At 39.9% G+C, this 27,001-nt stretch overlaps 1 protein-coding gene across 1 annotated transcript; it reads right to left on the bottom strand.

The window, feature by feature from the left end:
- Nucleotides 1-644: 644 nt before the first annotated feature.
- Nucleotides 645-26,461, bottom strand: pcp4a (Purkinje cell protein 4a). Its single transcript, XM_038707503.1, has 3 exons — nt 26,273-26,461; nt 10,562-10,613; nt 645-3,824 (listed from the first exon to the last, which is right to left on the bottom strand). Exons 1-3 carry the CDS (start codon nt 26,279-26,281, stop codon nt 3,694-3,696), a joined length of 192 nt encoding a protein of 63 aa, XP_038563431.1. The 5' UTR covers nt 26,282-26,461; the 3' UTR covers nt 645-3,693.
- Nucleotides 26,462-27,001: the final 540 nt, after the last annotated feature.

The following is a 27,001-nucleotide window of genomic DNA, read 5'->3' as shown; positions in this document are numbered from 1 at the left end:
ACCATGAATCCTCACTTGTGTTCATCATGACAGCAGTGAAATGTCTCAGCAATGAGTTTATTAATGTTGCTCAGTCAAATCGCCTGCAGGGGGCAGTGCTGGAAAGGGTTATGTTGCTCATCAATCCTCTTCCATGAACTTTCATCCCAAATCTATGCAGCCAACATCAGCCTGCTGTGTGAAGAGTGCGATTTGGAGAGTGCCTCTGAGAGGTTACTGCAACCTGACAACTTAAAAGGATACAGGCAAACAAATTCAAAGAAATAAGTACACTTATTTTAGACATTTGTTGGTGAGGCAGTTTGTATTTCTTGGCCATTTTGTTATTTGGTGGGATGGTTTGTTTTGGGGTTTTGTTTTTTTTAGTCCCACCAATCATTTCTTCCTAGTTAGGATACTCTCAAAGACGCAGGGAGGGAATAATGAATGAATTAATGAGCAAGTTTAGACACATTTCTGCACTGCTGCAGGGTCAAAGGGGGACATTTTTGAGAGATCAGTGAAGATCAAGAAATGTCTGTGTCAGCAGTAACACAGAATCCAGTTTCCACATCAACAAGGCCCACAATGCAGTGCATTTAGGAAATGGAAGAGCTTCTCAAGGCTCATAAAAAAACGTATTGCATCATCTCCTGTTAGTGTAAAGTATGCTTATTGCATAGTAACTGCAAACACAGTATATTGTAAAGATTGGTATTTAACTATATATTGTATACAATTTAGTAATATATATACTAAACATAATTTCTAGAAGACTGGGTTGAATTACTGTAGGATGTATCATAGAGTTGAGACATGTCCCAGATCCACCTGCTAGCTGGTAAGCTAGATTGCTAGCACTTGGTCACAGCCATTAATGTTGTAGCTGTCAAAAGGCATTCTGGGAAATATATGCAATCACAGGGCAAGTTACAACCATGATAATTAAAACGAGATTAAATCTATCAGTTTAAGAGTGTCTGAGGGTAAACATCTCCTTTAATAAATTCAGTGTACATCACTTCTAGAAATGATTCATTCTTAAGATTAAAACAGCGTAAAGTGTGAAGTTATATCCTCTTTAACATTATAAATAAATTCCTTCCTAAACCAGATGACTCTCCAACCTGCCACTCTGGAGCTTCTGCCTCGGCCTCACATGTCTTGCCTGCTAAATTGCTTCCATGGTCTTATATCACAAGACAGGAGGGCGTGACAACTCAGCATGACAACTATATCTGTCATCCACCTCTGAAGTCCACAACAAATTAAGCATGGTAACAGATTTACTTGATGCCACACTTGGCAGTTAATAACTGCTGTCATAAATAAGGTTCACGCAAACTAAATTACTCCCTCTGATCAGCCTGAGAAATATGAAGGTGTCGCTGGCAGCGCTGGGGAAATTATTCTGAAAATGTAAAGTAATAAACATGGATGTCTGTCCCAGAGCAATGAGCACTCGACCTTCCTGAACAGTTAGCAGCTGAACGTTGCCATTGTTTGTTGGATTCAAAGATATTGTTTTCTCCTCTCAAATGAATTTATTGGGTTATTGAGAAGGATTTCAGGGATTTCTTCTAGATTTTATCTAATATGGCACTGAGGAATCTCTGTACAATACAGTATGACCTGTTCATCCTCACAAAAGATAACAAATTCACTCTGGTGCACACTCATTTATACAGATCTGATAGAAAGTGACTTCTCGTTTCAGCAATTCCAGTCCAATAATTCTTCTGTGTTTCTGTGACAGTTTTTAACCAATGGGCTTTGCAAATATTTTAATGTAACACACCTTTCTGTGTAAGAGATAACTGGTTTAATAAGTGCCATTGTTCTTCTTCCACTAAGATTTATCTAAACATGTTTTTACACACATACATACAAAAATGTATCATTACTTAATTAACTTAACATTTATTTCTTTATATTCGGTTGCTCATATTCTAAATAACACCAAGTGACAAAAAAGAGCAAAACATGGCTCATCATTTTCTAACAATGTTGTGGAGCTACTAATGAGAGTGGAACATTTCTGGAGAGCGCTGTAACCTGTTGGAAACATGCAGCAGTGAGGACACCGTTGTTACACTCTTAACTCACTTTTCCCCATAAAATGTTACTATGGTTAAATTCTTCCAGAATGTGAACATTTTCTGCCAGAGTTAATGGAGATGAGCGGTCTGACGTGGTTTCTTAGTTCATAGCAAATTAGTCCTATTTAAAGTAGTGAAGAGCTAGACAGCTTTGCACATATTTATAAATCTATCTGAAGTTTGATCCGAGCCATACTTAAAGTTTATCTTTGTGAAACCAGCCCCAGGTCCATGTGGGACGCTCTGAAACCCAACTCTTAACAGTAGGTGGCTAAAAAGTATTGTAGTCACAAGCTACTTTGCAACTTTAATCCAGAAGACCTGGATTCATATCCAGAAGTCATTGCTTGTTTCTGTTAACCATGACCGTACTTTTTGCCTACCCTTAACCAAATGTTGTAGAAGGTGGATCTAAACACACTCATATTTATGAGGTAAATGGGTATAGAGACATGTCTGTAACCAATTGGGATCAATTCTAACTGTACTGACTCCATTATATGTATGATGAAGTGCATCAGTGCTTGATTTTTTTGCATTTAGAAATATTCCAAAATGCTTATATTTATTTTTAAATATTATAGATTGTAATAAATTAATTTGAATATGATCAATTGCCCATGCTGCACATACTGTGTGAATAGTATGGTGGATAACATGACTGCAGCCACATCTGCTAACCAGAAGCATTTGAAATCAAAGGAAGTAAATCAACTTGCACTCCTTTCCATTGTCTTTATTTCTCTCTCTGTATGTGCACTGTGTATGCATGTATGTGTGTGCGTCTGCGCAAGCTTGCATGCATCATTGTGTGTGCTTGTACATTACACATGTGTGAGCCAACTGAACAATGTTTAAATGTCTAAATCACGTTGGAACAAGAACAGGGAAAGAAAAACAATTGGAATCGAATCACGAGCACATTGCATTCTCTACAAAGATACACAACTCAGAGAAGTCAAGTCAGTCAGATGAAAAGACACAATGAGGGGACACCTCCGATGTCAAAACACAAATTAGACAATGATTTCATACCGTGTAAAAGCACCGGCAACTGTATGGGGTCATTTTACCCAGCTAGAGGGACACGGCATTAACAAACCTCCAGTAGAGCTGAAAAATCTTTTGATTATGACGCCTTGCTAGGACTGTCGATGAAATCATGAGTGTCAATCATTGCAATGCATGTGGCTTTACATTCCTCCTGAATAAAGATAAGAATTTTTAACAATTTATGAGAAGACTTATTTCAGTTTGTTGTTATCATGGGTATATTACATGGAATGTGACAAAAAAACTAATAAAACATTAAGCTCTACTGCTGCTACACTGTGAAGTGTCATTGAAGTAAAAAACAGAAATAGCAAAATTATAAGAAAGATTTAAATACATACACCCAGAATTTGATCTTATATATCTTTTGTATATTATTGTCATTGTAAGTTAGTAATTACACACAGACTATCACAAAGATACTATCTAGCCCCAAACCACACCAACCCTGACCTCCACCTTCAGGAATCCCACCCCTCCTTTTCAGTTCATGACGGTGCAGTTTGATTGACATGCAAGACCAGGCCCACATAAAGTGAAGACGCAGCGTACAGTGCCTGCTCTAAGACTTCACATCCTGCTTCTTTTTCTGGAATTTCCTGAACTGCGACTGGATGGCCACGGCGGCCTTCTCAGTCTCCGGATCTTGCATGTCGATGTCAAAATCCTGGGGGACGTTGTTCTTCTTCTCATCTGGGGAGAGGAGAGGGGGGGAAGGGTGAGAAGATTGGCGTGTCTCAGTCGTCTTACGAAATTGATGGAGTGAGACAAACTCTTTTTCAAACTCTTTTTATGCTGTTTATGATGCAACATTCTGCAGATTTCCCTCAAACTGCCTAGCAGGTACTTCTAGCTTCCCCTATTTTCTTCCCAGGACTTTGTATTTAGTGCTAACTAGCAAACGTTAGCATGCTAACAGACAAGAAATTGAACATGGTAAACATTACCTGCTAAAATTCAGCATGTAAGTATTGTCATTGTGAGCCTTTAGCTCAAAGCACAGCTGTGCATGGCTGTAGACTCTTAGTCTTGTTGTGTTTCTGTCCCCGTGTGAAATACCAAAGCTTTGAAAAAGCCAGACAATGCATCGGCATTTGACCCTTCTACGTCCGTATGAGACACCCTGGGCTTTCAAGTAACTCCAATGTAACCCATCCGTCGTCACATGATGTACTTATTTCAACCCAAAACCATGATCTTTTCCTAAACCTAAAGGCGTTTCATAAAGACGCTGAAAGGTACCCGTGCGTCAAATACGGACGCTTTGACAGGCTTTCTCATAGCGTCAGTATTTGATGAAATTCGTGCTTTATCAGTATAATGAAGTATAATGAAGACAAAAGATTTTTGAGAGCACAAAACAAATTCGAGTGCTATTCAGTATGCAAGAGGACATGGATTTTGTTGTCTCATTATAAAACATATATACATAGAAAGGACTATAAGGATGAAAACTAACTGTTTGGTAGCAAATCAGCTTCCCTGACCTTTTCTATGGGAACCATCCGGGACGGCCTCCCATGCAGTGGCTAAGCCAGTCCCAAAGTGGCTGCCGATAACTACTATTTTGTGATGATCTTCCATTTCATGGCAAAGAGTTAGACTGTTCTGTAATCCTCCTTTAACTCTATCCATGTCAGGGTGGAAAAGAAAAATACTTGACACAAAACCTCAGGATTAGGGATGGGTAACGCTACTCGATACCTTTATGGTAATAACCGACACAGCCCGGTATCGAGTAGAATCGAAACGTCTCCAGTCAAACCAGCACTTCAATCGATACTTTTTGTAACCAGATCCGGCAAAAAATTACTATTTGTATGCTTGATTTTAACAGCTGCTCACCTTCGGCTGCGGTCTCAGGCATGTTCATCACTGTTGCAAGTTTCACCACAAGCTTGGCTTTCCATTGGTTTCTGGTATCATTTAACACTTCTCTGTACATTTTTATTTGCAATTCACATCACCTGTCACTGATCAATCGCTGCATTCCATCACTGGGACTGGTATTTTTACCGGTATCGTAAAATTTTTAAACGATACCCAACACTACTCAGGATGCCCCCTGCCTCACCTATTCAAAGAGAGGGCAAACTCTGGGAAGGGAAGCTTATAAAATAACTGTTATTTAACATAAACGTAACTGAACAAATAAATGAAGCCATAAAAAGACAATAAAATTTTATTGCAGCATTTTACAGGGATTTTTCTCTGTTGCGGTGTTAAAGGAGTGACCAGCAAGGCTAACGAGGCAACTCCACAGTCTCTCTCCACAGTCTGATAGAGAAGACGTTGGTCTTTCATGACAGAAGACAAACTCTTCTAATCATCAGGTTGTACATAAGCTGCCGTCTTTTCAAAAACAGCAGCGGCCTTATAGTCAAATTTTAATCCTCCTGTGTGAAGTGAATGAGTCATGCCTCATTAAAAGTAACACAAACACTGCTGATTTAAATGTTCAACATCACAAAAACATTATCATATACATAAAAAAACACTGAAGTCAACCCAGTGCAGACTGCTCAAACACACATGAAGAAAATACGGGGTGTGATTAAAGCAAGTGAAAAGCTTAAGTTTTATGGGATGTGACAGTCCATTGTTTATTCAAGCAACACAGTTGTCATGCAGTACAGTGCTCCGGGCATGATTGTGCTGACCTGCTGTGCGAGGTGTGCGCTCTAGCATTAACAGAGATTTTTCCAAATGGCCTACTTACGTTTAGATGGAACCTTTTGTTGAACTTGAAGCCCTTGGAGGATAAGTGACAATAAAAACGGTTTCATGATTGTAGAGGTCACACAAACCTCCCTGTCTCTGTCACACACACACACACACACACACACAGCTTCCTTCTCTAAAATTACACCTGCACCACAGGGTCGACGCCCTTTAGACTACAGAGGGCACAAGACTTTATAAGGAAGGCACATCACAGTTCCAGTAACGTGTTGTGCTGCTGCATGAATAAATCAAATTGCACAATGGATGATGGGATTATTTCCATAAGAGGTTTGCGAAAGGTCATGTTCAAATTGGTTCCTGTGATTCAAGGCAACAGAGAGTATATGGACAATGATGGATGAAGGCTCAGTCTCGAGAAAACTAACCATGAAACCACATAAAGGTGACATGCGAAGCTAAGCGACGCCCGTGAAAACCGAACCACAAGCTAGACTTACAAATAACAGAAAAGAGACACATTCATTCCCTCAAACTGTCACGTACTGTTTCCGTAGGAAGGTAGGGTAAGTGATTTTCATAAAGACGTGATGCCCTTTTAGTCAATCCCAACAGGTCAGCCTTATTCAGTATCATAAGTCATTGTTAGTTCATGAGCTAGTTGGCAGCTGGATGGCAGATAGCTATCCACTTGGGATATTATAGTCTAGCTGTCCATTGACAAAGTTGTGAAACATAATGTTTATAATGAAGATAATTGGGGTAAAAAAGATAATAAATTAATTGGGAATATTTTTTATTGTATTAAGTATAAATAGACAGCTGTAATTTCCATTCATTGCTTTTACAGTTGATCAAATACAGCAACATTCTGGTCATGTAAGGCCAATTGATTAGTTTTTATATTACTTTAAAGCAACAGTATTTTTAGCTTAGTATGCTAACATTATTCGATATACATGTGTGCAACCGGCTCAAGGTTGTACTGCACAGTCCTGACACAAACTTGCGACCTCGGGATGGGAGGCGGACGTACTAACAAGAAGGCTTAAACCCATGGGTGCTAGCATTTATTGCTAGCATGTCTAGCTGGCAACTGCTACATCTGCAACACAATGCATAAACATCTTTAACACAAGGTCGGAAATGTAACGTCTTCATATTAGGACTGACCCCAAATAGTCGAAGATTCGATGGGCAGAGCCTGATTCGTCTGTCAATCTCACAGTCTGAGCTTCGCAGCAAAACAAGGATCATGCCATTTTGGGGTGCTCAACATCTGATTTTACATAGAACTACCAGTTTTCTCCCAATAAGTTAATATACAACCTATTACAATATACATGTCATTGTTTAATGCTGTAAATACATATGTAAAAAGAATAAAACTTTCGATAAATGTTTTTAAAGTGCATGAATAAATCAAAAATTGTAACCCTAACCCTGGGGCATCAGTGCGCATGTGTAGGCATAGCGTGTACGTGTGCAGTGGCAGAAGAGACCGAGCCCAAGCTTCACTGGTGTTGTGCCGAGTTGTTCACACAAGATAAAAGCGGACCTACCATGTGTAATTAATAATAATTACAGGGTATATAAACATTGTTACTGGGCAACAGAGTAGGAAAATTGGGGAAAAGGGGTTTACAGTGTTGATATAAGAATTAAATTAGTTATGGTATCATTTATTGTATTTCAAACTTTTATTTATATGGACTACTTACAAATGTAAAGTTTTTTAATAAGGAGTGCAATTTATACTTATGCGTCAAATCGACGGCGTAGCCTCTGTGTAGCCCCCTACCCTACACCGCCACCTACGGTGTAGCCTGAAGTTTGACGTTCACCTCCTCAAAAATGTAACTACACGTCGAGTCGATGTCATTGGTCGGCTGGGTAGCCTCGCAATGCCTCTGAGCCGACAGGAAGTGGCTGTGCTTTGAAGTAACTTTTACTAGCGGCTAAAACAGCGGCTGTAACATGGTGGATCAGTATATTTGACCGTCACAACCCGAGCAAAATGACTCGTTTCACTATCAGAATGTGATCCATTCGGTTGATAACATTTGAAAAGGCTACACCAGCCACACGGATACAATTTTACCCCCATTCACGTTAGCGGAGGGATAAACCGGAAGTTAGCCTGCTCGGCCGGCAAAAGTCAATAGAGTGGGCGCTGTAGCGCTACCGCCGACTAGCGTTTGGGGCTGTAATCGCAGAATGACGGGGACACTGACGCACAAGTATAAATGCATGGCTACGTGCGTAGCCTATGGCGACCTTACAAAGGAGTATAAATCAAGCTTTAGTATTATTGGTGCTGTTCCAGGCTGCTGTATAACAAATACTTGTACAGTGAAAATTATTTCTAGATCCCTCCAAAACACAACTATGTGTTTCCCTTGAACCCACCAGTAGGTAACCATTGTTTCATCCATGTGTACAAAATATTTACTGAAGTGAAACCTTGGACTCTAGGCTGGACAGCCTTCCTTTCTTAGCAAGAAAATGCATACTGTTTAATTAGATCTATGAAAAAAATCTTACTCTAACATGATGGTATAGAGAAACTGGTGATACTCTGTGGCAAAATAAAAGGTAATGATCAGCTTTATGGATCTATTGATTGCCTCTGAGAAGTTGCCTATTCCAAAAAGAGGAGGGGCACACTGGACTTGAGGGATCCTGACGTTTCTGTGTAATGCAATAACACACGTGGATTTGCATGTACACAATAGTACATGAGGAATAGAGTGTAAATATGTGTATTATGTGTTCTTTTAACAACTGTACTGTACAAAGGATCAATTTGCATATCACTCATACCCTTCTCTGTTGTATTTTAGGCCCATGATGTTTGATATTGTGATGTGTTGAGCATTGTGTAAATTAATATAGTAAATATATTTAATTCATATTTCCTGAACTGTACATGTAGCCTATGAGAGGTAGAGTTCAGTAACTCTCCTAAACCAAAAACAATGGTAAGAGGTAAAAGTGTTAAATTAATGCCGTTCACTCCTCTAGTAAATTCAATTAAGCTGCCCAAAATCCCTCCCAATCACTGCCGGGATGTTTCCCTCTGGACTGAGGCTGAGCTGCAAAACACTTCATCATCCGAGAAGTTGGGACAGGAATCCATTTCAACACGAGGTCTTAACAGTGTTATCAGCAGCCCCAGAGAGAGAAGAGAGGTGACACATGGTCTCTGTGCCGAATAGGGCCATTGAGCCATTTAGCAGTGAATGGCTGCTATTAACCTGCTGCAGCCGTTGCATTAGGAGAAGGTTGACTTCAAGGAGTGGAGGAGATTACATTCAGTGATTCCTCTGTGTATTGTATCGTATGCTGCCATGAAACCTAATTTTCTAAATGTGCAGACTACATAAAGCCCTTAAGAGATATACAGTATCTGCTTGCATGGTTGAAGCAAGGAACCCTGTAACATGACACAACCAGTTAAACGTACATTCATGATAACATTTCAACTTGTTTTAAAGCTTGGTTTGCATCTGCTTATTCTGCACACCAGAGAGGAAATGTCAGATTGATTCACATTTGTCTCACCCGAGCTTAGGTCATGAAAAAGCAATTCGCAGGTCTGAGGTTTGTTAGAAACACGTCTTTGCTCTTCCACTTTACACCATTTATGAATTTCAAAGGATCCTACCAAGTATTGCCAGCCAAATTGTACCATGTATAACTCAATTTTGAATTAAAAAACAAAAGAAACAAAAGAAAAACATGAGAAGATGTAAACAAAAGTAAGTATAAAATCATTGTCATGACATTCATTCATGATTATAAAAATGTGATTGATTAATTAATAAAGAGCATGAAACACATGACAGTGATAGTTATGAAAAATACATTTAACAATAAATCTACATAAATAATTGTAAATAACAGATACAAAATAGGTAACAACAACTAGGTTAAAAGAAAAACACTATTGGACCTATAAATAATTCTCAGACCTTGGTTTATCACACCATCTGTGTGGAATTTGAAAGAGAGCTCATAATTAACAGTAATACCAAGGCATTTTATAGAATCCACTATAAAACGCCACTATAAAGATAAGAAAGACCCTTCACTAAATGTAATTGAAAAGATCTGCTGTGCCAAAACTCATACAATAAGATGTGTTTTCATTAAGAGGCTGCTTGTTGGCATGAAACCAGGTGTGTACAGTATCAAAGCCATAGTGAAGTGAATCCTGAATAAATGAATTTGAGTTTTTGATCTACACATCATTTGGTTTAAGAGATCAGAGGGGAGATACAAGGTCACATTTACAATGACTTGCTGATAAGGATCTTTATTTACATCTATTTTAAATCTAATTACAATCAGAGGAACTGTAGAATTTGAGTTTTAATTGGATCTACGCTATACAAATATTACAATTAGCCTGTTGATGCTTTGTTGCACTCACTCTTGGGATTAGAGAGGTTTCATTTTTTCTTTTTTTAACAAAATCTGTATGGTATAAACTTTGAATACTTGGTATCATCTAAAATGGGTCTTGGTGAACTGTGAAATCGACTGATGTGAAGAACAATTTCAGTCTGTGAGACATGATGGTAGTTGAAAATCTTTCCATTCTAACAAAAGGGCAAAACAAGCTATATTGCTGTTCTTTTACTAAATATAATTGAAATGGTGTCTACACCACGGTGGTTTTGGTGAAAACAGCACATCGTTTATGTTCTGATGAATTCAGACTAAAAATGATAGTTAGAAAATACCTTGGCCAGCAGATGGTTTGCTGTTTCCAGTCATTGCTCCTGATGCTTGTCTCTGGAAAAAAAAAACAGAAAATATGATCATCATTTTTTAAAGATGAAGAAAGAACACAATATAGGAACACTAACCCTCCCTCCTATTTGAATTTGTTCTTTTTCATATAATCCAAAAAATGCTCATTTGCATTAAGTTAAACAATTTAATTCCAAGATCTGTGTTGATAACAAAACAAGAGTTCTTATGCTCCCAACAGAGAGAGCGTCATAGGAAGTCTTCCTCACACTAAACCCAGTCATACTGAACATGTTACAGGACAGTCTCTGCTCTGTGTGAAGGGAGCTGTGATGAGATATGTTGATCTTTGTTGATCTTTGTTGATCTGATGTTTCTGCAGCAGAGGGATGCTCCCAACAGGCAACATCACAAGATGCACTCTGCTCCGGAAATAAGACCGCTTCCGAATGCAGAGACACTACAGTTTGTGTGAGAAGGTTTGCTGCAGTTGCATCATCCAGATCTTGAATTTGTTTGCTTGCAGAAAGATAATTTTTCAGCACACAGAGTTTTACTGTGGATAACATCTTCAAATCATTCCCTTAACTTCCAGTTTTCTCCAAGATCAATGTGTTTTTAATTAAGAGCATAATTCATGCACACTGTATTTCACAGATTCATCAGCTCAGCAGAGACCATCTCTCCATCTCGCCAGCCTGAATCGTTAATCTTGTGCTTTTATTTTTGATGTATGTGAGTTAAGCGGCAACAAAGCAAATTAAAACTGGCAAAAGAAACCTGATCTTCCTCCCATGTCCCCGTGAGCCGTTACGAGAGCCAATGGAAGAAAAACTAGTTTGGCAGCGTGGCCATCTGTTTTTCTGTTTACACGCAGAACTCAAAGTGAGTTGATGCCGCTGGGATTCCCAGCACCACGCTGACTCTCATCTGCTTGATTGTGCTCCGGTATCGAGCGAGGCAGGAGCGGTGCCACACACTGATGCTGCCATTCCTCACACCTCCGCCCACCAGGACACAAGCAGCCAGAGCGGACGTCCGGGAGCAGAGTAACAAAAATGTTTGAGTGATTGTGTCGGTGCAGATGGAAGATGCAGTGCAGTCACAACTTTCTGATCCTCGTTTCTGTCATTTGACTTCATTTTAATTTTTTTCTTCTCACATCTGTTACTTACTCTTCTCTTAATCCATCCTCTTAGTCTCTCCTGCTTTGACCTCTATCTTCAACTAGCCCTCTCATAATCCAGAAAGATATGAGAGCCTCTAATCCAAGTTTAAAGAGTTAGAATTTTTCCATATTAGGTCACATGTCAGCTAGAAAATGATCTCCCTGATCACACTAAGAGGAGGTGTGGGTGCTATTTGTGTCTGTGGTGGGCAGCTGTGTTGTGATAGAAGTCTCCTGAGTGAGATTATTTTTGTCTCTAACTGGAACATGTGCTCTGTATTTATCCTGCATTAATGCAAAAGAGCCAATCCAACTGTTCAAAGTAAACATATTTGTGATTGATGCGTCAGAATCATGAGAATATGTCATCAAGGTGCCGCAAAACCCTTGGCCTAATTGCTTCTAATCTTTGAGTTTCAGATTAGTGGCTGGTCAGAGAGAAGTCACTGACTGGAAAGCAGCCCTGCAGCTGGTGGAGAGATTCAGTGTTTTGCTCACGGACACGGTTGCCCCAAACCTTTTTATGACGGTGTGTAAGATGCTGTGACTGGAAAGCAACAGTAATGATCTAGTAGTGACCATATCCCTATATAGACACTGCTTTTCATCCTCTGCTCTCCTTTTTACTTCCTTTCTTCTCTATACAGTACATAGATCATCATCACCAGCCTCCTCTCTCTCTCTCTCTCAAACTCTCCTTTTTTCTCTTTCTGCCTGGATACAGTCAGAGCTTACATAACAGCTACAGTCCTAATGTGCAGGGGAGAACGCTCCATGCATTGGACAAATTCCCCTTTCTACACAATTTTTCCTCCTCAGTGGAGATTCTTTCTCGCTAATTTCAGCACATTCTTTGCTTTACTGCGCCTAATGAACATGGAGGAAACAGCGAGCATCTGCATAAAAATTCATGAGGATTTTCAGAAGCAACGGGTGAATTTCAAATGAGATGTTTGTCATGGCCCATCTCGGTCTTTGCTCAAGCTTGGCACTGCTTGATTCCAAACACTTGCTCATTCAGTTGTTGAGGAGGTATTGTCGCTTTGTTTGCAAGCAGCATTTATGACTACTCAAAATCTCAATAAATTTTGAATAGCAAAAGAGAAAACAGTAGTTGAGCGGGTGCAACAGTGCGGATGTTTGCCTCTTTTGTATGTGAATCAAATCAACTGTAGGATATCACAGCTGAATGACGTATTTTCATATCAAGCAGTGCACAGCCTCTTGAATGACAAACTGCCAGAAGTCAAGCCTCATCATGTTTGAGGTGAGTCCTCCCTGGCAGGAAGGTTTCGTCAGTTTTTGTAAAGCTAAACAGCTGTAAACATTGAAACGTTGCAGCTTTTGTCCCTTACTGTTAAGTCTGCCACATTTTGCTTGTTTTGCAATGCTACAGTAGGGGAGAGCAGGGGCAAAACCATTTTTCAGAAAAACCTGATTTTAAAAGATTACATTTCTTCAACAATATGAACAATATGAAAATGAATTTTCTGTTCAGCTGTTTTTATACATAATTCCAAAATGTGGATGAAAACATCTAGCTATATCAGACCTCTGTCTGTCTTTCTGACTGTCACTGGCATAATGTGTTGGTGTAATATAACCGCCAAATATAATTTTGCAATATCAGTCAAGTTGTCCTGACTGAACTAGTTGGTTAGGTTTAGGATCATGGTTTGGGTTAAAATCACTGCATGATTTACTGTATGTGACATAAATTATGTAAATTTAGTAACGTTACTTGTGTAACTTAACTAAAAACAATCAACGTTGACTCCTGGGTGGACTTTCAGTGGGTTTCCGACCCACTCGTCTACCGCAACCACCTTCTTACTCTGACTTTTCTGTTAATCATCACAGGACTACTTTTAGCGTTGAACAATGACACTAAAGGGTACTACGTGCCTTGGTACCAGAAGCCGACCCCCTGCAAGGTCAACAGATAATTCCCTAATTCCCAGAAAGCACAACACATGAAATCTTACTTGAAAGGTGTCCACTGGACACAATAAACTCAATGTGCCGACTTAAAGTTGCAGATTGTAGTAGAATACCTACTATCTGTTGCCTGCAAAGATCCACTACAAATGATGACACGGGAGTCATTGTGTTAGTATGAACAGGTCAAAGAACTGAGAGAATGATTCGGTATGATACGCGCAAGCATCAGCTGTTAATGTAGCACATCTGAACTCCTCTCTCTGTCTATGGCCATCCACTTTTCATTAACCCTCACACCTGTCAGCTGTGACCTTGACTTAAACCCATCTATGTCTCATTTAAAGGATCACGTGTGACACAGAAGCTGACAAGGGACACCAAGCTGAGAAGCCTGCTCTCATGATGATTGGCAATAAATGAGCAGGTGCCACAGGAGCTTTTGCGGCATATAATTAGAAAGACAGGAGAAAAGAAGTAGAAGGAGAAGAATAAGAAGAAAGTTTATAGCACTAGAAATACTACGGTTAGAAACACTTTGTACAATGCTTTACAAAAGATTTTAAAAAGCAGGTAAAATAAACAGCAGTTAGAAGTGAGAAGTATGAAGACTTGTGATAGTAAGTGAGTAGAAGTGTCCCTAAAAAAAGAGTTCTGAAGGGTGATTTGAAAGATGAGATTTAGCCAGGCTAAGCCCCTCAGGCAGGTCGCTGTGAACTCTCAGAGCGCTGATGGCAGAGGACTCTTTTTAATCTAGGCTTTGGAGCAGCCAGTAGGAACCTGCTGGGTTCACACAGGGTTAAAAGATGTGTGATGTAATGACATGCCAGAACTATCCATGCTGCACTAAGCAGCATTTTATGTAAAAATACCATCACTGACAGCCCAAATCACCCTGTGTGATCACAACAGAGAACAGCATCCCATTACAGTGACCCTTAAGTTTTCCCTGAAAATATTTTTTCAGGGTGTGGTGACTGGCAGGAAACCCTCTCGGTGCTGCGGATGTGATGAATTACAATATAAAAACCTCCTAAACAGAGGGGAGTTACTAGTCCACCAGCAGTATCTGACAAAAGGCTGTGCCCACTATGTATTACTTAAGCACCAGCAAATTGTGGTTTGCTAGTGCTTAAGTAATACATACGCTATATTGGTTAGACTTATGGCCCATATATGCAGTCACTTTCTTAAATAGAGCAGTGGGTGAGTGCAGCCACCAACAATCTAAAAATGGCTGAACCTTTGCCAGCTCCACCTTAATGTGGTGTTAAAGTTAATACATTTCATTTAGTGACATCAGTACATGATGTGGTGTTGATGTCCTCAAACCTCTTGCTGTCATTTGGGGTCACCTCATAGAGACTTCAAAATATTTATCCTCCACAAATCATCCTTTCCTTTCTATACAAGCTTTGCTGTGCAGTATTGCAGTAAAATCCTAATTTTGAGAACAGGTAACCCATTCAAAGACACTAAATTCAGAGTCATATTGTTGCTCCAGTTAGAATCCGAGCAGCTACACTAGGCTGCTGATAGGACAAATGCAATCAAAGTTATATCAAGGCTTACTTGCTGAAAGAACATATATGCTCAGTAAATCTTCCCTGGATAAAAAAGGTAACAAATCAGAAGCACTCCCAGTCCAGTAGGGAGTAGTTTCCATCCTTCATCAACAGTAACATTGGTTATACTTTATCGAGATGAGAGACTCTCTACATCGTAGTTAACTCTAATACAGCTCTGTGTACACAGGGTTGTAAACATAAAGCAAATCATCTTCTCATGATTGAAATTTAAGGCAAAATACTGACTCCAGCTGTGAGAGTGTAAACACACCAGGAGGTAGAGGTCCCATCACAGAGCTCAGTTAATATTTGCCTTTTCTTTTTTTTTTTGCTACTTGGGGACAGAGGCAACAAACTGTAAACAAAACACTGACATGTTTTCACATTATGAAGTTGATATAGCAAGCATGTTAGCAGCTGCCTATTTACACATCCAGACGTTAGAATTGTGTTTGTGGTGATTAAGTCCAATTTCCACTCACCTTTTGGGGCTGTTTTGGTCTCCTGAAGAAAAAATCTATTTTTTTAGCTGTTAAATGTTCCATATTGGTGCTGTGCAGGTAGTGTCCAGTGGCTTTTTAGTACTCTTTTACTGAACACAGCTGCCTGTTGAATTCCGAAAACAGCACTGATGAGGGCAAAGGGAGTGAAAACAACAATTTCAAAAACGTTGCTATTGGATGAAAAAACAATTGTCCAATACTAATGTTCTTGTTTAGTGATACAGTATATAATCAAACTGTATGTCAGCAGTATTGCAAATTGTAACAACAGGGACAATCCTTACATATCTTGGTTTGAATCTTTAACTTACTCACTGAACATTTCCAGTCTAGGGTTTACTATCTGCATTTGATGTAATAGTGATTATGCTAGTATACTCATTTCATACTCTAGACAACACAAACCCAAAGTGACAGACACGCTTTCAGGCCTGCCAAATAGCACAGCTCCCCATTAGGAAGCTGGACAAAAAGAGCTCATGAGTCTCACATGCCTTCACCGCCAGTAACGTGGTGAGCAAAACTGAGCCTTACACGTTGTTGCTGGCTGGTGTCTGAACTGGGCTTGTGTACAGCTTGTGCAGAGATGCCGTGCGGTCACAGGCTCCGAGGAGAGACTGGAGTGTTTGCCTGCTCCCGGTCCCATATGCTGGAGACAGAGGGAGCTTGACAAATGGATGGCAATGATGATAATTACATCGCTAATGATGATGTCCTCTTGCACAGCGTATGTGCCACATATGGCTCTGTCTGCCATGGTTGACTTGCAATCGAAAAAGCTTGATAAACACCAGACATTAGTATTTCGTTTACCCTCGAGCTACTGGATCAGAATCCAGAACAGGACCGGTTATACTTAAACTGCTATTGGTGCAGAGTGCATCCATTAAAATGAATTACATACAGCTGTCAGTGTGCAGCAGATCGTTTTTTAGCATCAGCAAATCTTAAATTTGCATCCACAGTCAGAATGAGAGTACTGGTGCAGTTTCTAAAGATTTATTGTTTCCATCACTACTTCCTTATGTTGTGTTCATACGTGTTTTTCTCATTGACTGAATTCATAAAACACTGCACTGGCGCAAAGGGTTGGCGTGGACATGGAGGGAATTGGTAAAATAAATAAATTACCTTCCCAGTGTGAGGGGGGCTATTTTTGGTTCGTATGGCAGCTCAGGCTCCCCTGAGAGACTCCATGCTGCACTCAGGATCTATTAACAATTTAACGAGGAGACAGAAAAACTAGGTCACAGACAGCTCATCCCAGCGCCATCACAACTCCTTAGCAGCTTCCCCAACATCAGACTGGAAACCAGCATGACAGCATGGAAGAGTGGCACCACTGAGGAATGATTGACTGAACAAGCAACATGATGCCACGATGATCGACTATACACTGCGCTTGAAATTACTTTTCTGTTAATGCCACCCTAGCTAATTTAGAAACAGTTAGACCACAGCTTTGATGAACAGCAGCTTGCCTTTCTTTGATGATGTAACACCCTGTAGAAGATGTGATGTCTCAGTGAGATATTTCCAGCGCAGGTACAACCAAAGTTTAAAATAGAACTTTTGGAGAGCTAAGTGATCTAAAACATTTGTTTAATCAAAGCCCTTGTTCAAACAAGACTAAGGTCACATTCACAACAACTATAGCCCTGCATGAAAACATACATTTGAATGGAGCCAGCCGGCGGTGCAGGCCCAGCAAATAATGCAGGGTTGCCCAGCAGATTACTTTGTAATCTAGATTACTTTGTAATCTACCAGGAAGGTGCACTCTGTGTTTCTACTGTTGATTCTGCAACTTTGATCATAACTTGGGAGTACTGTTACAAACCGCTTTGCAGTGTTATGGCGACTGAAAGGCTTTTAAACGCATTAATCTGTTCCTAAAACCTGCCCTCCTGGTCTGCATTTGGTTGTCTCACCGGTACTTTAAACAATGCGCCCCCACCAAAACATTCCCCTTGTTTTAACACAGGTTTGGTCTGTTTTTTGGTCTCATCTGTGAGCTAAATGCAAACATCACCATACTAACATGCTGACAGTGACGATGCTAGTAGCTCATTACAAAATACCAGCATGTGGATGTTTAGAAGGCACTCTATAATGTTAACATTTTTAGTTTACCGTGTTCACATGCGGACATAAATTAGCGGTAAACAAGGCTGATGGGTCATGATCATAAGTTTTTCAGGTGTTATAAGCCAAAGTATAGGAGAAATGTTGAGGCGCTTACTCACATGATTACAGTTCATCCTGAGGGGGACATGAATGTTAGTACAAAATGCCATTGCAATCCATCCAACAGCCTAAAGTTGAAGAGATATTGCAGTATATAGACCAACCTGGTGGACTAACTGATTGAGCGAGATCATCCATGTTTCCAACTCATTAACTGTCCACAACAAAGAAAACAATTCTTTCATCTACTACACTAACACCAGAAATACAGTCGTTGCAACAATGAAAGAAATTCATTCATTTTATTCCCAGCACTTCAGGAAAATATTTCGACTGTAAATTGGTGTGATATTGTAAAAGAAAAGAAAAAGGATGACAGAGCATGTTCATGTGGCAGTGAAATACTGGAATAATCGATGTGACCTCTTTTCATGTATAAAGGCAGTTGTTTTAGACAGAAAAGTTATAAACTTTCTTATTCATCTTTAGCTGAGGCTGACATGTTCACTAATTAAAGTGAACCAGATACACACCATACTTCAAATTTAATTGGTAGAATTAATATTGAAGACAGGTTAAAAGAAGTGGTTGCTAGAGGGACAAATAAAACGAAGCTCAAGTGACTAACAAAGTTATCGTCAGACAATGGTCATGTGATCCTTATCATATGATTTAATGTGTTGATAACAGACAGAACCAAGAAAGTAGGCTTAATGCAGATCAAACAAATATAAACATAAACATGTTTTCTCTGGTGGTAGTGGTATTTAACAATGCTGATGTGCCCGTTTTATTTGTCCAGGTTTTGAGATATTAATTGTTAAGATTGCCGGTTCCACCTCAGCACAGTGGAGGTGAATGGGAATGGGACAGCACAGAAAAACAGAAATGTGTTTTTCCAGTGCTGCTTTATTACAATGAAATGGACCCATTTGAAAACTGTGGACAGTGAGATTCACAGATTATCCAGAGTGTACAGGGACACTAGCCGTACTTTCATCACTGTTTTTTTAATGCACATTTTGTCAAGTATCGCATTAGAAAAGGTTGATGGAAAGGGCAAAATTCGAGCAAATCAGTTCTTACACTCACTTGAGGTGGTTTTTGCCTTTGTCGATAAAGAGTAAATGCACTTTTGTAAGTGAGCACATAGAAGTGAGTCCCTAAAAAAAAGAGTTCTGAATAGATTCTGACGTAGCAAACTTATAAGTCAGGTATGATCAGCTGTTTCGGCGTCTTGCCATATATCCCCATTCTGTGCGGAGACATAAAGCACATCCCTGAGGATCTCTCTCCATTTTTCTCAGATCCCTAGTCCTCATATCCAAGCGGCTGGTTTGGTTTGTGGTTTGGAACCCATACGTCTTGTTTATTACAGCCATGTGTAACGTCAACTACTGACGTAACGATGCTTGCCGTAGCCTGGTTTATTCGCTCCAAACAAGCGGATGGAAACGCACCTAATTCGCAGTGTCTTTTTGTTTCTTTTTTGCATGGCAATTGGATGGAAACGTGGCTACTGTGTGTAATGCTGTGCGCATCTAAAACAAAATTACAATGGTGTTGAACTATATATAACAAAACCAACTGCATGCTGAATACAACTAGGGGTGAGTGAGATTTGTTGACCCCTTTAAATCTTGACAGATCTGCTATACCCAGAGGAAACTTCTTCCACTCACCTAAACATGTAGAACAGTATCATTAAAGTATAAGGACGGTACAGTTTGCCTTCTAGCTGGAGTTTTTCAAGTAAAACTAATGGCATAGCAGCATGTTTTTCCCAAAGAACATTAGCATGCATTAGGCAGAGTATGGCCCACCCAGCAGCATACATCAAACTGTACAGAATATTCTCTCAAAAAGCTGTTGTAAACACACTGAAGGCATAATTAAAAGGGGGAATAAGCACCATTTTACCGCTCTGCTGCACAATAAGACTATTATATAGCCCTAATTCCCTGTTGAATTTAAAACCACTCCGTCCCACAGCAACTGTTTTTACCTGCTCACAGATCACGGCAGCGCTACGAGGGACTGAGTGGTGTGGTAAACCATTTCAAAGACAAAAACACAAATGCATGGAAGTCAAGCCAAAAAATGGACGAGGAGGAAGGGTTTTTATTCAGGTACTCTGCATCGTGTGTTGTTTGTGTTGGATCGCTGCTCTAATTAGCTGGCTCACTTGAATGTGGCTTATTGTTTATGTCAGTTACAGGCAACCAAAGCATGGGGAGACAGGTGTGGGGGGGGGGGGGGGGGGGGCCGCACCAGTGGAGGGTTTTTACAAATGCTGCTGCTACTTTTTAATTATATGTATATGTAGTTAGTATAGTTAAATGTTGATAAGCTATAGTGCGATAAGAGACTAATAATGCATGAGAGACAAATGGATGATGTAGCGTATGCTTCACTTGACAAGTAAATTTACTTTTTTATCTTACTCCTTTTAGATGACTGTATGTAATATTACTGACAGCAGGTGGTGGTCTCAAGTGTATTACTATATAAATCAGCATGTGAATGTTAACAGCTCTCCCTCTGTGATATTATATGCAATTCCCCTGAGAAATGATGTGTGACATTTTAAGAGCCTCTGGGTGAACCTATAAGGCAAAAGCTAATAATGCTACTGTGGTGTTAGACTGATTCCGTCTTGGCAGTTTAAATTTAATCTGCTCGATTGTCTCTTGTGTTGACCATTCACATCCCGCTCCGCACTCACTGATGTTTGTCATTTTCTCTGAGCAAAGCCCGGCAGAAGCCTGGATTACCCGGGAGGGCGGGTTACAGCGACTGAAGGCCCCATGAAGCCTGCAGACAGTTTAGATGGATTACAGATTATTTCGATGTAATCTCTGTTCATTGTTTAAAGCGGGATTAGGGTCAGTCTACATGCATCGCAACAAATCAGAGTATCTCAGATTAAAACATGTTTATATTTCAGGTCAATACCAGAGGGGAAAAAAACATATTAAATCAACAAGCTTCAAGTGATAATTGAACATTTCCTCTAGAGTTTCTGTCTAGTCACTACATTGGTCCAGAGCTCAATCACTCTATCAGTCTTAAGTCAGCAAAAGGGAGGAAAATCCATCCCCATCTCTGCTTGAAGTCCTTTTTATTGTGATCAGCGACTTTCAACACTCTTGTCTCATTAATTTAGTAAAAAGGGCTCTAGTCCACTTTGGATGATGAAACCAAGGGCTTTGCCAAGTAGCCACCATAGCCTCCACTCTCACTGTAATTAAAGTATGGGGTAGGTTAACACAGCAAGAGACCACTTAAATGTTGATGCACTGATTGAAGGACAGGTTGTCAGTAAAACAGGAAGCCTATGGCAATCTTTCACTGATCAAATTATCAGAACAGATTTTATACAGATGACTAAGGAATTGCCATTTAATTATTAATGTGCTGTACCCCCCACCCCACAACAAGTGTTTCACTACCATAAAAATGACTTCACATTCAGAAGGCCAGTCAAATCCGACAAAATCTAACGTGCAACAGAATACAGAGATATTACAAGAAAATCACATTTCCTCTTCTGTCCAGAGTGTTATTTGCATCAGCCTTGAGTCCACTAAAAGCTTTCATGTGCTACAAAATTTGATACTAAATACTCAGTTATACTAATGGAATAGGAAATTCTAAATTACTGAATAAATCCAGTGTCCTGCAACTGGAGTCTTATATTTGTAGTTTTGGGCATTTTCCTGTCAGCTGTGAGTGTGTATGGCAACATCTTACATCACCAAGTAAATTGCTGATATCTGGAAATGGGGAGACATTGTTGCAATGAAGTCCGACAGGGCAAGAAACACAAGCTTTCAGACGTTGTCCCCCTCTTGCTCACTTTTGACCTACTTTGACTGCGCTTGCCTTAGGTATGTACCGTCAAACTTTGAATAATAGCCTTTTATTAGACTATAAAAATATAATATATAATTCCTTTTGCACAAAACTGAAACAACTATGAAACAGTTTATTTATTTCAAACAGAATAATACTTGTATAAAAATGATATCAAATAGTCCTTCATTTGATCTAGCTCCGACAGACGGCTTATGCACTTTTATTTTGAAGTAACAACAACATGGTGCAGGAGAAGTTAGCAGACAGAGAGCGATGGACTTCACATGACAGGATTCACAACTTGGTTTAATTTTTATGAAAAGCTGTTTTGATACTTTTGTTCAGTGGACCCTTCCAGACTAAAGGAATATAAATAATCAAGGAACGGACACATTCAGACTTAACGAGGGGACTTAACGAGTAACGGCAAAGGTCAAAAGTGACGGCAGTCATCCCTTTTTTCCTTTCCTCTGTTGTACCAGGCAGGTTACACGGGTAAATCTATAAGAATTAGACTTTGGGGCTTGTTGTTTCCCTTAAATGAACTGAACTATTGAATTGTGGAGAATCTAACCGATCTATCAGCATGACACATTGATCATACGTTTAAACATTAATATTTGCATTAACGATCTAAGCAGCTTAGAAGCAGCTAAACCCGGCGACCACGCAGGGTTTAAAAGGTTCTATACATCCAAAGAACTTCTATAAAAACCAGACCAGGCATTAAATTGAGGCAGGCATTTATTTGTCAAAATGTTTTCAGGAAACGGGATAGACGGCTATTTGGGACTCGGCTATTAATTAAAGTTTTACGGTATGCACAGTTTCCTGTACAATAAGTTATGAGTATAAATTATGAGTAATGTTATGCCCCCGGGGTAGGAGTGTAACTGGTTTGCAAACATCATGTGTTACTACAAAAATATGAAATGTGATAATAAACTGAAGCAATATAATTCAGGGTGAAAATGGTCAAAACAAGAAACTAAAGAAGCAGTGCCCTCTTCCAGCTTGTGCGGTGAAACCCCTACAAATGATTCAAAACGCAGCAGTGCATCTGGTTTTTGATCAGTCCAAAAGGACTCACGTTACTCGATTACTGTGTGACCTCCACTGGCTCCCCGTGGCCTCCAGAATCAGATTCAACTCACTAATGCTTGCATACAGAGTGACTACTGGGTCTGCACCATCTACCTAAACTCCATAATACAAACTTACGTTCCTTCTCGGCCGCTACGCTCCTCCAACGAACGCCGCCTGGCTCTGCCATCCCTTCACACAAAGCAATCCCAGTCCCGGCTATTCTCATCTGTGACACCACAATGGTGGAACGAGCTACCACACAGTTTAAGAAAACTGCAGTCAAAATAAGAGTCTCGAAGTCCTGCCAGTGGCCCCTACAGGCTGCACTACTGCTCACACTGCAGCTGTGATTTGACTTACGACTGACCAACAGTGACATCCTCACAGCCCTGTGCTCTCATTGAAGGGGGTAAATCTTTAAGAGCAGAATAAAGTAGAGGATTAAAAATCAAACTGAATTCAGAAATCACAAGTTGCTGTGGAGGAATATTTTTCCAGTGATCAAGACACATCACCAATCACTAAATGTGTAAGGTTCTCCTTTTGTGGACATTTGCACTCTTACTAAACAGAATGCAAAAAAAGACATGCAGTGAACTCACGAGATGATTGCTTTGTTTTGCACCTTTGCCCACTGAGCCACCACAGTGATGTGTAGGTGCATCTCCTGGTGTGAAACTAACGGGTAATTATCTTCTGCTGAAAATCGGAAAAAGTGAAACTGACATCTCTTGGCAACTGCACACAGTTGGCTGGAGCCTCTCCACTGAGTGCCATCTAATTAAGGTTTTGCTGAACAACCTGAGGCTTAAACAGAGGAGGAGTAAGTCTCATCATGTGAACCAAACAGCACAACAGCAACAGCAGCCACTAATGACGGTTCACATCAGAACAACACAATATCTCTAACTGAGACTTCCACTAATGGATTACTTGTCCCGAGTACATTAACCTGATAATGAGTGGTAATCACAATATGTTGCTGTAGCATAAGATGGCAAATGGTTGATTTTAAGAAAAAATCGACACAAATAAGTAATTTAAGATTTATTGGAAATATGTGGTGAAATGACCAAAATGCAGCATGTGAGAGTCTGTTTGTGCTGAAGCTGAGCGCACAACTCCAAAATGCTAATTTTAGTCTCCATGTTGTCATGATTTGCTCGATAGTGCAGCCTGGAAATGATGAATTGTTCATCACTATGGTGACAGGCCACACATTTAAGCTACTTTCACCACAGGAACCTCTAACTGTCTGATGTTTATGGCCATTGGCCACAGCTAAAGATGAATCAGCTGGAGCAATACCAACAGAAACCTCATTTCTTCACATTAATCCTAGCTCAATATAACAGTTTTTTTTAGAATACTATAATCCAAGCAACCATGTTGTGGATTATTGTAATGCAGTAAAGGGAAACTTTTATACAAGTGATTATAAATAATATACTGCCTGTACTTTCCTGAGATGATATTATCAACATTTATCTGGTACTAGAGAAACAAGCTGCTATATTTCTACGTGTAAAAGAGAATAAATAATTCCTAAGGCTTTGTCGGCAATATGGTAATATGCACAATTTGTTTTTTTGTCTATAAAATGGTCCGAACTAGACAGGTCACATTGTAATGATTCAATGGAAATGTAAATCTCCCTTGCTACTGGTGAGAGTGCCAATTATCCTGATCCTGGGACCATTCAAACTTTGTGTGAGTCTGATTAGAATAAAGGTAAGGCTGAGCGTTGGAGCGTGGCGGTAGATGGAGCCTGCCATTGATTTTTATTTAATTATTCATTCAGAGCAACGTAGAACCTACTCTTGTCTTGGCCGTGGCTCTTTAGAGGCGTATGAATCCTGACATGAGATGTAACTGAATTTCCTCAGTTTTCCTCCGTGTAATGTCTTATTTATAAGACTCCAACTTCACTCTCCAAGCATTACACAAGAGGGTAGGAGAGAAGTCAACAGCATGACTGCCTCGTGTGTATGACAGTGTACAAAAAGACATCACAAGTCTGCAATTAAAGATTCATAAGGATTAAAATGGCAGCTGGTGTTCATTGCAGTTTACATGTTGTGGGAGTGCTGATCAAGAAGTAATATCCCATGCTGAATTATAACGCCAGTTCTGTTGTTTAGTTGTTTTTTTTTTTTTAAATAGTATTATTTATGTCTCCTGCAACTACATAATGAAGCTCCAACTACAGGCTGCAGCCGTGGGGAGACACTATGCAGCTACCAGGACTGGACACCATCCACCACAGACAGCTCAACATGCAGGATACAGATTAAAAGACTTATTACATCTGCTTTTACTTAGTTTCTTGGGGTGAACAAGCGGTCTTACTAGAGCCAGGACTCCCCCGTGGACACTGTGAGAATGTTTCATTTCTCTGTGTTAGCAGCAAGCCTTGAATAATTCAATGACTAAAGGATGTGCTCGTTTCTAGTGAACCATCTTTCAGAGAAGATTCTTACCGGAGTCCCTTCTAATCTCCACTCTGACATTATCGGAGACTTTTACCTCCCTAAAGCCCCCATAAAAGCTCAGCCCCATGAAATGATGCACAGACTAACAGCGTAGGTCAATACTGCCCCTGCCTCACCCAGCATGCGTTCATGCTGGAGTGATCTTTAGTTTGAAATGTCAAAGTTAAAACAAGGCTAAGCCATTTTTACCCACAAGGATGTATGTGATATAGTCTCATGGACTGTCACGCATCCTGAGTGTCATTTGAAGTTTGAGATTTTACATTTATGACTGAGATCTGCTTCCATTTTCACCCTGCATCAAAAACATCACATTTTGCAATGTCTGTTGGCAGGCAGCACAGTCCCCAGCACAGTCATGACAAACATTCAATAATGGACTTGGGTAACTGATTTTTTGTGTGCTGAAAAATATTATTAAAGAAACTGTTGTTATCATTATTGTTAATATTATTATCATTAGAATCATTATTATCAATAATCAGTACACTGTAGGCATTTAGTATTCTGGAGCTTTATTGATCGGTTGTGAAATGTAAAAATGTGGGTAGCCTACATTTCAAAAAGCAAAACTTCTCACTTAATCACATAACCGCGATTCATTCTTTACTCCAATCCTTTGGTCATACAATATTACATTTCAACACTTATATACAAGCACAGAGAGTCAAAGATGAAGCTATTAAAAGTTCAGGCTGTTGAACAAAAGCGCGACGTTTGGAAGCGCATTCATCCAACACTGTAGCCGCGCGTCGCAAGTGTCTTCAGTTTCTGTTGCACGGCTCTGTTAACTTTACAGCAAGGGTTGAAATATCACAGTTGCTTTTTAAAGCAATAGCAGTGATGATGAAGGGTACCATGAAGAGAGAAGGCGGTTTGCAGCCTTCTGAGAAGCACCTACCTCACTCATGGCTGCGCTGTGCGTGGATCCCAGCTATCTGTGATGTGCGCCGGCCTGCTGACTGAATGAAGGCTACAGTCCTTTCCGTGATGCTCCGCTCACATACAGGCTGCTTTTATAGCCCCGCCAGCCCCGCTCTCCTCACCGCGTTTCCATGAAACCAATAGGCACGGGTCTACTCGTCTCCAGCTCCACACCATGGAGCAGCCCTCATATTTTTAATAATCTGCCACGCGTTTGGCTTGTTACCAGTTTCTGTTGTCAGTGGGATGTAAGGGGTGATGAAAATGAAAGCAAAATAATGCAATACATCCCCCTTTGTATAACGAAGACGTTTATATGAACAAATTGACCACTGGATGTGAAATATTTTCAGCACAACATACTTACACATATTAAATTACAAACAGGCAAGCCAGCACAGAGTAACATCTTGTTGAATAAGATCCTCTCATTTATAGGCCACAGTAGAAAATGAGTCACAGGGTGCTGCATCTACATCCAGGCATCCCCCACACTAACTGACCACATGTCTCTAAAAAGTATCCACCCTCACTTGGATGTTTTAGACCTGTGAATCACACAGGATCTATTTAAAGTGATCTAAATTAAGTCTAAATATGAAACACAAAATAAGTCTTTAGCATGAAACACTTAGATCATCGCAGGTGCAGCTAAAAGCTGTCAACAGAATTGACATAAACTGTCATCCATGACAAGTTTATTTAA

Source organism: Micropterus salmoides, unplaced genomic scaffold, assembly GCF_014851395.1.
Source record: "Micropterus salmoides isolate LMB-PRFRI ecotype aquatic unplaced genomic scaffold, ASM1485139v1 Ms_hic_scaffold_9, whole genome shotgun sequence".
NCBI lineage: Eukaryota > Metazoa > Chordata > Actinopteri > Centrarchiformes > Centrarchidae > Micropterus > Micropterus salmoides.
This window is presented reverse-complemented; position numbering and strand designations above follow the sequence as displayed.